Source organism: Sorex araneus, chromosome 4 (assembly GCF_027595985.1).
Source record: "Sorex araneus isolate mSorAra2 chromosome 4, mSorAra2.pri, whole genome shotgun sequence".
Lineage (NCBI taxonomy): Eukaryota > Metazoa > Chordata > Mammalia > Eulipotyphla > Soricidae > Sorex > Sorex araneus.
In genome coordinates, this window is record NC_073305.1 from 97,822,457 (window position 1) to 97,834,630 (window position 12,174).

The 12,174-nt window shown below is 33.7% G+C and overlaps 1 protein-coding gene across 4 annotated transcripts in view; it reads left to right on the forward strand.

Annotated features, from left to right (window-relative positions):
• ADGRB3 (adhesion G protein-coupled receptor B3) overlaps positions 1-12,174 on the forward strand; it is an 823,957-nt gene that overhangs the window by 784,932 nt on the left and 26,851 nt on the right. For all 4 annotated transcript variants that reach the window (XM_055134853.1, XM_004605882.2, XM_055134855.1 and 1 more), the window contains 3 exons: positions 643-738; positions 2,618-2,657; positions 7,817-8,460. In XM_055134853.1, the coding sequence (XP_054990828.1) occupies positions 643-738; positions 2,618-2,657; positions 7,817-8,460 (780 nt within the window). The remainder of the gene's footprint in view (positions 1-642; positions 739-2,617; positions 2,658-7,816; positions 8,461-12,174) is intronic.

The following is a 12,174-nucleotide window of genomic DNA, read 5'->3' on the forward strand; positions in this document are numbered from 1 at the left end:
TTTTGTTTTTACATCAGGAAAATGCTTTCAACTACTTTGATACTAGAAAGGAGATATTTTACAATTCCAGTATGATTCCTTATGTGACAAGTTAAAGAAAATCTTAAAATAAATTCCAGTTAAAATTTCTCATTAGAAATCTAATTTTTCACCATTTTAAAGATGTTGTAAAGATTTTGCTGTGACATACCAAATAGGAAATAACATTGAAAGTTGTGCATATCATTTGTAACAGTGGCAATAAGTCTTTGACATAAACTTCTAATGTTGAATGAGATATAACCATTTTGATAGTTAAGGAATTGCCAACCTTTATCTGTACATTATGAAAGTGGTAAATTTCTTTGGCATAGAAAAAAGTCCAGTGTAGTATTTAATAAGTAAACTAATGGCTTTTATATCATAAACAATAATTTCTTAGTTTATTGCCAATTTAGACAGCATCTGTTATGCAGAAAGACAATTAGGGCCAACTGTATATAGCTCAGTGGTGGAGCAAGTGGTGTGTGTGTGTGTGTGTGTGTGTGTGTGTGTGTGTGTGTGTGTGTGTGTTTTCCCGGAACCCCAAAACAAAAGAAAAAAAGAGAGGAAAAAAAAGGACAAAAGACAAAAACTAAATATTATCATTTTTTTTCCTCACAGGTTCAGGATGCATTTAGATGTCGGTTGAGAAACTGTCAGGATCCAATCAATGCTGATTCTTCAAGTTCTTTTCCTAATGGACATGCTCAAATAATGGTGAGCTTTTATTTTCCCTCTGATTGTTAAGTCATGCTTTCTTAAGAAAGTACTTATTTTCAGTCAAAAAGAAACAAATATTCTTCTTTGTAAAATGGTAGCAAAGTTCCATTTTGAGTGATTATTTAAAAATTTCAGTCTGCTAGTGGGCAAAGTACACTAAACAAGTATCTATTGTACCTGGATTGCCCAGATCTATTATTAGGTTCCTGGTGTATGGAGTGTGAGGTTTCTATGCAATACCACAAAGGATTTTCATCATTCTTCAAAAGTGTGAATAACAATTTTCTGTGTAGTATCCTGTATGTTTCCATCAGAACACTACAGACCTGGAACTTTTCTCTTAAAGCAATGATTCTTGATCTTGTTGTACGTTGGCTCATCAGAGGAGCCACATCTCTAGACCAGAGAAACCAGAGTTTCTCACATGGTGCCCAGGCCAGGTGTTTCCACAAGCAAACTAAGATGAGAAACAATACTGCATTTTAAGTAAAACGTTATTTATCCTACATAAACTGACTGTTGGGAGTTAAGGGATAGTTTATACATGATCACTTTGGTAGACATTATAAATGGATTAAGAATTTAATTGTGTATCATTCTTGTCAGAACTTTAAAAGAGAACTTTAACACAATATATTTGATTTACTAATATTATCACCAGAAAAATTATTTAAATAAGATACTAGTGTTTGGGGCTGGAGCAATAGCACAGTGGTAGGGCACTTGCCTTTCACATGGCCGACCAGTGTTCGATTCCTCCACCCCTCTCAGAGAGTCCGGCAAACTACCGAGAGTATTGTGTCCTCACGGCAGAGCCTGTCAAGTTACCCGTGGCGTATTGGATATGCCAAAAACAGTAACAATAAGTCTCACAATGAGAGACGTTACTGGTGCCCGCTCAAACAAATTGATGAGCAATGGGATGACAGTGACAGTGATAGTAACTAGTGATTGACACTTGAAAAGAAACATTTCTTTATCAAAATCAGCTACGTAGACATTTCAAATATATATTTAATAGTTATTAACATGAAGTAATTTAATTTTATCATTAAAAACAATTGGTTTAAAATAAAAGCTTGGACATAGTTATTAAAAAAATACAGATTTCATTGGAATATAAATCAGGGAGTTGTAGCATACAACATGGTGATGTATTAATTATAGTGTATTACATATTTGGAAGTGGCTAGATAAGATCTACAAATAAAATAGAAAGTTACGTGACTGTAAATAACCTCTAGAGAGTTTTAGATCAAGTTAGTATTGTTTAATCTTCACTTTTGTTTCTGGGAGTCTTTCATCACATCTAAATGAAAATTTATGAATAAAGAGGAATCTTGTTTGATTCTTGAGTGTTTGGTTAAACTGTGTTATGGGTTATTACATTGTAAATAATATATTTAAGTTGCTTAAAAACTAAAGTTACTATGAACTTAATAAAAATGACTTAAAAGAAAGTAAAAACCTTAGCTTTAAAAACTTACTTTTAAGCTATTATTAGTAAATAAATTTAAAAAAGTAACTTTAAAGGGGGTTACTGAAAGTAAGTTCACACTACTGTTTATTCTGAATTTTATTACAGCTTAAAAATTACTTGAGCACATTTTAGTATTTGGTGTCATTTTTCTGGCTGAATGACAGTGGCTACTGTATTGTTTACTAAAATCATATGCCATATTTCTATTGATTTGGCATGGCATTTGTTCTCGTGGAAATTCTCTAGAAAATAAAATCTTATTATTCCTTAAGGTGCTATCTTTGCACAAATTAACCAGCCTAGTCAAATATATATAAGCTTTAAATAATTGGTTACAAAGATCACTTAAAGTCTTCACTAAATAATGGTTCTTTACTCTGCTATTTCTTGTTACAGACAGACTTTGAAAAGGATGTAGACATTGCTTGTCGATCAGGTAAGAATACTTGGATGTTGGAAATCATTAGAGATGTCATTTTTTAAAATGGATTTTTACTTTAATAGAAGTAATTTGGTTTCCACACCACATATTAATGTGGGCGGGTAAACAGAATCTTCCAATAGAAACATAAAACTAGAACTTGTGCATGGGGGGATGAGCAAGAAAAAGGGAGGACATCAAAGAAAGTATGAAAAGAAAGAAACTATGAATGGGTTAGAGGAAATTTTGACAGCATAAAAGTATTGAAATGGGAACATTAGGCTTGACTTCCGTTCAACAAATATTTGCTTTCAGGTGAAGGTTAATCAATTTTAACTTTCTCTGCTACATTTTCTTTATTTATTGAAAATGGGTTGTTTCAAAGATTTGTGTGTGTATTATAACTATTATATTTTTAGATAGAAACAATAAACTGCACCACATATCCTAGAGTAAAAAGATCTCATTAACATTTCTCTATTCTGTATATCTGGTAGCTAACTTCTCACCAGAACAGGTGAATTAAGACTTAATGGAAACTATGTTTCTTAAATTTTTGGATAATTCGGTTATTGAAATGTTCTTTTACATTGAAAAAGTGGTTTGGGGGTTTCCTTATTCATCCCAATTAGCATATTTTTAGGCGGGATGGTACCCCTAAGTAGCATCTGATTTCTAAATAATTTATTTTTATTTTTTAGCCACATCTGGTGCTTCTCAGGGGTTTCTCCTGACTTTGTACTCAGGAATCACTGTTAGCTGACTTGGGAACTATATGGGATGCCAGGGATTGAACCCGGGTCAGGTGCACGCAATACAAGCACCCTACTTGCTGTACTATCTCTATGATCCCCTGTAAATATTTTAAAATTCAAATATAATATCTATTTATCCAGGACATCTTACATTGACTCTCTCCTCACATTTATGTTATCTACATTTGCATCTGATTTCATGACTGTTGTACAATACTATTGTCTAAAATCCATAAGGACTCTTTTGTACTAACAGTACTTTCCACATCCAAAAAAAAATTGTAAAAATAACTAGTGTTTTGTCTATCCTTGCATTTATCTCAATTTGCTCTTGTCTTTCCTGTTTCTAGTGAGTACTCTCTTGTTAAGAAATTGTTTGTAAAACATGTATTCTAAATCTTCCTCCAGGCTTTCAATAGAGAAGTTAAATGGGATGACACATAGTAAGCCCTGCTGTGTTCATTAAGAGAGCATCACTCATTCAACACAGGCCTCATTTAAGTGTCATTTTCAGGTTCAACTTATAACCATTAGACAAGTAAGATAGGTTAGGGTCACACATTTGTTTTTTAATCACAGTGCCAGGACCAGTCCCAGGTGAATAAACCTGGAGGATCAAGAAAAGAGACAGAAATAAGAGAGAAAAAGAATGTGGTCAGGAGGGCAATAGTCTTGTGGACTGAGAGCCCTGATTGCCCTCCAAGCATAGTATCTATCATTTAGAAACAGTAAACAGGAAAAAGAGAATAACAGTGGCTGGAGCAATAGCACAGCAGGTAGGGCTTTTGCCTTGCACGCAGCTGACCTGGATTTGATTCCCAGCATCCCATATGGCCCCCTGAATACCACCAGGGGTAATTCCTGAGTGCAGAGCCAGGAGTAACCTCTGTGCGTCACCAGCTGTGACCCAAAAAGAAAAAAAAAGGAGAATAACAGTATACTACGGTCAAATGTCTATCATAGACTTTTGCAAATGATGTCTCACATCAAAATCCCATAAACATGTTCTCTCTATATACATACACACATATATATGTATATATTATGACTTGGTAACCCGTTGTGAATCTATGAAGAATCTCCAGATTCAACCTTTAATATCTAAAAATATTACTAAGATATAATTTCATTAGTGTTTTATTTCCAAATTTTACTATTTCTATACATCTTCTGTACTTTATCAAAGTACACTCTTATGGTGCCAGGTTCTACATCTATGTCACAAAATAGGATATGATTTATCTGTGTACAAAAAAAGTCCCTAGAATTTATTTAAAATCATTTAGTTTCCCTTCAGCCTTCTTGGTATGTTTTTGCTATTCTCCTTTATAGCACTGTAGAACTGTCGTCCCATTGTTCATCAATTTGCTCAAGTGGGCACCAGTAATGTCTCCATTGTGAGACTTGTTGTTACTCGTTTTGACATATCGAATATGCCACAGGTAGCTTGCCAGGCTCTGCTGTGCAGGTAGAATACTCTTGGTAGCTTACCGGGTTCTCAGAGAGGGACCAAGGAATCAATCCCATGCAAGGCAAAGACCCTACCCTCTGTGCTATTGCTCCCCATTCTCCTTCATAGTTAAGCAAAATAGAAGTAAAAAATTTGGACATTTAAGAGCTATTAACATTAAAATTAACCAGTTACCAAAGTTTGCTCCATAGACCAGCAGTGATAACATCACTTCTGCAAATTTTCAGTCTATCCCAGACTGGGTTATGATCTGAGTCCGACTCAGGTTATAACAATCAATAATTTTATAAGTTATTCAGGTAATTCTAATACATGATGACGTTGAGGACGCATTGTACAATTCATTATTCCCAAACTTTATCTCCCCCTTTACCTATTCATCTTACTCTCTTTTGTTAAATTACCCAATTCCTCAATTCCATTGCATTCCAATGCTATTAATTCACTGTAAATCTTTTGGAATATTATTTACAGTTGCCCTTTTAGCTTGTGCTCAGTGGGAAGGAGACTGAATTTTTTTAGAAATTTCTGTTTACATTGAGGTATATTCAATTTTAAAGCCTCAATTGATATGCTCTGAATAATCTTTAGCTAAGTTTTGTTGAAATCCACTTTCCCAAAGAGGGGAATTTATCTATCTCATTATGCAAAATATTCAGGTGCTTTTGTTTTGTTTTTGTTTGCATTTTGCCATTCATAACTTGATTAATTTCTCTCAAAAGTACCATCAGTTCATCATCATGTTTGCATGTGTAGGTGGGTAGATTTGTTTTAGTTGTTTGTTTTCAAATTTTGGATAAATGTTATAAGAAACTCAAAAGGACAGTCATACCTCCTGTAGAACAGACAACTATTTCTTAAGAATTTTCCTTTACCAAATATTCCAAATATGCATTTTTAAATATGTCTATTTCACTTTATAAAAAGTTACTAATATAACTATATATCATATATACAAATAAACTTTATCTAAATACAAATTTAAATAATATTAAGTACCAAGATATTTAAAATATATTCATGAAAATATAAAATTATGTCCTTAATGCAATACAATAGTAAATCTTTAAAAAGAATTATGGGAATTATCAATTTTTATAGTTAAGTATTAAATATAATATTCCTTGAATTTGCAAGAATTTTATCTAAAATATTATGTATATTAATTTAGCATAATTTTGCCCCTAATGGTTTCATATTAGCTATTCTTGGCAACCATAGTTAATTGCTGGTTTTCTTTAAGAAACTTGGGAACATTTTAAAACTTATTATTTTCATGGATCGATACTAGGGATCAAACCTGGGTCTGTCAAGTGCAAGGCAAGCGACCTACCTGCTGTATTATCTCTTTGGTTGATTTTAATTTTCATTATGTGGTATAGATAATAGGGTTACAATATGCCCAAGTTTGTGGTACTGATAAAGGAGCACGCCAGTAACACTTAAGTGGTCTTGACCTTCCACTCCTCTTCCTATGCCACCTGTGGCACAAATTTCTTTTCCTATCCCCACATTTTTTGTTATGGTTTTGGTGCATTCTGTTACCTTATTTAGAGCACCATCCACATGCTCCAGAATCTCCACCTATGTTTCCATATTATTCCAGTTACCCATTCTTTCCCTCTCCCCTACCCCAAGAACTGTTAGTCTCAGGTCCCTCTTCCAGCATCCAAAGTTTGTTATCCATAGATATTGTCCATGCCCTTTATTTTCTTCTCTATAGGTTATAGGTGAGTGAGATCATGCAGTACTTGTTCATCTTGATTATTCACCCTGTAATTCCATCCAAGTTGCTACAAATGGCATAACTGTTTTTTTTCTTGTGGCTGTATAGCATTTCATGGTATATATATATACTGTAATTCTATACTCATTCTTATGTTGTTGGACATCTGGGTTGCCATCTGAATTGGACATCTGAATTTCTTAGTGAGCCTGGTTATGTTTTATAGATAGGCAGCATTAGGTGCACATGCTAATCTAACTTGTACACAGTGCTATTTTAGTATGCCTTCAATACCAAGCTTATTAAAACTATTCAGAATTCCATTCCTTTATACTTCAAAACCTACTGTTGTTCATTACTAAACATGTTTCATCATTCTGATTCTATTACTCATGCAACGGTTTTCTTTTTTTAGAAGCATATATATGTAGACTTCTAACTCATTCTTTTTTATTTGATTTGATCTCTGCCTTCATTTTGTTTTCTCTCTTACTATATGTTGGGCATCTTAACTTTTGAATTTTTTTCTCTTTCATTATTTTCTAAACTTGAGACTTTAGATCCTTATTCAGATTTTTTTCTGCTTAAATTCAGTTGACTATTTTAGTACTCCTCCTTGAAGAGTTGATATTTTAAAAAATTCTTTATCTCACAACATGGAATGGAAGATGATACTTTTGAACCCTGTATCTAACTTGCCTATATGGAACTCATCAAAAAATTTACATTAATTTTTATCATGTATTTTTTCAAGGGATTTCTAAGGCAATAGGGTGAAATTCTCACAGACTACCCCTGTCAAAAAGTATTTTAATAAATGGAACTTGTTATTTAATATCTTAGGGGATAAACCTTTAAGAAAAATATTCAAATTATGTAAATATATTCATAACTGCATTACAGCATTTACAGGAGGTTGATGGAGAAAACTCCCTTGGCAATCTGACTTTCCCCATGAAAAGTTATGGAGAGTCTTCTAAGGAAAGGGCACAGAAACTTTTGAGACTGTGTTAAACAACTTTTAGAAATATTTTAGCTTTGAGTTATCTAGATCTTTGAGAGCATACCAGAATCCAGGAATATTTAGTAATCTGGAGCATGTACAAATAGATATGTAATGTTTTTGAGTTTGATTGTATTAGCAAACATGATTGGAAGAAAGACAGTCTAATGAGAAAAATGTGTTGACTTTCTCTCATGAACTTTTGTATACTAATTATAGTTCTTCATAAGGATATTGGCCCTTGCCGAGCAGCAACAATAACAGGAACACTCTCTAGAATTTCGCTAAATGATGACGAAGAAGAAAAGGGAACAAATCCTGAAGGTCTGAGCTATTCAACTTTGCCCGGAAATGTCATTTCCAAAGTCATTATCCAGCAACCCACTGGTCTGCACATGCCCATGAGCATGAATGAGCTGGGCAACCAATGTTTGAAAAAAGATAATAGTGAATTGCGGAGAACTGTGTACTTATGCACGGATGATAATTTGAGAGGGGCTGATATGGACATAGTCCACCCTCAAGAAAGAATGATGGAAAGTGACTATATTGTGATGCCCAGAAGCTCTGTAAATACCCAGCCATCAATGAAAGAGGAAAGCAAAATGAATATTGGCATGGAAACCTTGCCACACGAAAGGCTATTGCACTACAAAGTTAATCCCGAGTTCAACATGAACCCCCCTGTCATGGACCAGTTCAATATGAACTTAGACCAACACCTCACACCCCAGGAACATATGCAGAGTTTGCCCTTTGAGCCTCGCACAGCTGTGAAGAATTTTATGGCCTCTGAGTTGGATGATAATGCAGGACTATCAAGAAGTGAAACAGGATCAACAATATCAATGAGTTCTTTAGAGGTAAGCAACAGACTAAACCTTTCCTTGACTTTTTTTTTCCGGATAGATTCACGTGACAATAGCTTAGAGAAGTATTTCATTTCATTTTTTCATATAATAATTTTTGGTAAATTGTGATTAAGATACTAGAGAAATGTTTTCTCCAGTACGACATCATATTCTTTCTGAAAAATCATGGTTTTGAAAAGGAACCGTCTGTATAAAAGAAGATAACTTTTCAGCCATTATTATTTTATAATGAGAACCAAGTAGAGCACTTAAAGAATTTTCTCCTGATGGTTTTTATGTGCCAGAGGTCCTTTTTGGTGGTGCTTTTGTTAGGATGACATTACAAACTTATTTTAATAAATGGATTTTCTGTATTAGGGCAGCTATTAGAAATAAAAATTAGAATATTTATGAGGTATATTAATATAATTATAAAATCTATTGTTGTTATTTCTTATCTTTTGGAATAAATATGAAATATCATCTCATAGACTTATGATCACTAAAAATTATAGACTTAAATTTTGTGATCTCAAAAGGAATGTAAATTGAGCAGACTAAGAAGAATTTGAGTTCTAAATATATAGATTGCTTTTATAAAAAAGTAAAATCCTCTGAGCATCCTTCTACCCACAAAGTAGTCAAAATTATAGTATGATAAATATCATATAGTTAATGAAGATTTAAGTAATATAAGTCTAATTTTCAATAGTTATATCTGTTTACCATTTTATATTTCATGTTCGTTTTGTGAATTTGAAATTTTGCTATGTCTACTGATGATATATTGCATATGTTTAACATATAATGCTACACATGCATCTTTTTGTGTGTTACTAATTGCTGTAATAGAGTTCATAAGACACTAAAGAAAGACTATAATTCTTGCCGTGAAAAATATGCTTAGAGTTGTTTGATCTAGTGTTTAAAGTACCCAGAGGCAATTGTCCCTTTCTTCTTCCCATAAAAAAAAAAATTACACCTTCTGTTAGATCAAAATGAAGTGAATACCTGAAAGGTTGGCACAATTTGAAATGCTTTAATTTTGAGGATTTCTCTAACTGAGTAAATTCTATAATAAAAGGGGGTGATAGGTGGGATCTAGAATAAATCCCTAAATCAGTCTAAAACAGTAGGTGTTTAAGAATCAAAGCTATAATGACAACCAAGTTAAGTTTTCTTTAGAATGGCTGGAACTCCCTCTGCACAAACATACCATTATTATGAACTAGCAGACAACTACTTCCCCTTCCTAACCTGTGTATCCCAGAGATTAGCAGATCTGCTATAGTAATAAGCACAGAAGTACAAGGTAGGTAATGTTTATGTAAAATTACATAAAGTTTTATGACGGATTTTCATTGATTATGACTATAACAATGTAGCATCATAAATAATCATAAAGACCATGTGGAGTAATCCTCAGAATGCCTCTTTAAAAATATACCAAAGGGTTTAGAATTAGATAACATTAAAATATTTCACTTGTTATAAAACTACTTTACATCTAAAAGTCTAAAAACCTTTCAAAGTTTGGTATGGTACAGATTGTGGTTGCTTGAACAATGGACTGTTTTTGTCAGTGCTGCTTTGTTCAATTTGTAATATTTCCAAATTTCCATCTCCTTCTTATTAAGAATAGGCATCATCTATAACAGAGATTCAGCCAAAAGATCTGCATTTAAATGACTTAGAGATCACAAGACTTACATCTTAAAAGGAAAGAAAATTCAGGATTCAGAATGAAACTTCATTTCCTCATTTTCATTCTTTAAAATAATTTAATAGTTAATAATTGCTTAGGGTAACCATTTTAGGAGTCAGCTGAAAGGAAATATATAGATATGAGAGTGAATAATACAAATTAGCATTTATATAGCATCTTTCATTAGCAGATCTTCAGATCACCTTAAAAACATGAATTAATTAATCTTCACAACACTTCTGCATAATGTTGTAATTGTTGTAATCCTAAAATAAAGTCATTTGTTCAAGGTTACAAAGCAATGCATAGCAAGGCTAGGAAGAGAATCTTTCTATATTCCAGTCAATATTATATTGTCCTGAAGAGACAGTAATGTCACTGAACATTAAGAAGAGTAACTTTAAATTTCACTTTACAGATACTTGATCTTATGGTGAATAATGTAAGGGAGCAGATAAAGAATAGGCATGTACAACTAACAGATTTAGGAGATATAACTGTGACTGATGAAAATAAAGTCATTGGCATGGCTTACTTTATCAGCAAAGTGATGGACTGTCAAGTAAATTTGTCAAATCTGCTGGACTACATCTGTAATATCAACCAGTCAGGAAGAATATATTTTGATAATAGAGGAAAAGCAGAAAGAATTAAAAAAAAAGTAGAATCAAAAGCAGCCAGGCTGTGGCTTAAATCTTAAAAATCAATGTGAAGATAACGGTGAATAACCTGAAGCCTGAGCGTATCATTCCTCTGGATCTCTGAATGAGACAGAACATCCAAGTGACAAGAATGTCCAGCCTGGGGCTAGAGTGATAGCATAGCAGGTAGGGCGTTTGCCTTGCACGCGGCCGACCCGGGTTCAAATCGCAGCATCCCATATGGTCCCCTGAGCACCGCCAGGAATAATTCCTGAGTACAGAGCCAGGAGTAACCCCTGTGCATCGGCGGGTGTGACCCAAAAAGAAAAAAAAAAGAATGTCCAGCCTGAGCAGCATGACTAGATGTCCTGGGATCTTTTGGGGAATAGGCTAAAATGCCAGCCCTACTAATGCAGGAAGTTTCCTCTAAAGGCATAGGTATTCACACATTGTGGAGGTGGAAAGTGGAAAAGGGAAGAAAAGATGAGGAAAAAAGCTAATTGGTTGTAGCATAGAATGTGGTATTTCTGTGGAAAAGCACAGGCAAAGAAAAATAAAAGTTGAGGGAGAAACAAAGAAAAACAAAGAGTGGGTGAGTGGGTGTAAGTATTTATTCAAATAAGTAGGAGCCAACAAAGAAAGAGGGAGGCTCCCCAACCCCTAAAGCAGTGCCAGCAGAAAAGGCTCCAGCTTCCAGGGAATTTTGTTGAGCTAACCCCCAATTATTAAGTATAAAAATTTAATAAATGCATAAAATTTCTTGGCGTTAAAGTGTATTCAGATTTTCTCCCTGACTTTTACTACCTTTGTTCTGTCTGATAGTGGGTTCTCTTCTATCTCCCAAACTTTCATTTCTAAAATGATTGGTTAAGTAATTTTGAATGTTTTCAATCTACTTGCCACAATTATGGAATTATTGCAGCATTAATATGGTAGAATTTCTCACAATTGTTTCAGTAACATATCCTTTAATGCTATGCTTAAGGTTAAGAAGAATGAGACTGTCATCAGTACTTAAGTCATTCACCTTCAATTAATTAGCAAAATGTGTTGAGTGCAAGATATGGATACATAGTAAAAGTGTAGGTACTATAGAGCCAGTTGAGGACTGGGAAGTCCTCATAGTTTTCAAGCCATTGAGACCTATGAAACATAATAAAAGTCTTGGATTATGGCTTTTTGTAAAATGCATTTTATTTGATGCCATTATCATTTACAATAGTGTTAATAATATGGCTTCATACATTCAATGTTCCAATTCCTCATGCTCCATCAAAGTTTCCCTCCTTAACCTATCCATTCCCATTTTTGGCCATGTTCTGAAGGCCAACTCTGCTGCCTTTGGACATTTGTTATTCCTTTACTATTCTTCTCTATATC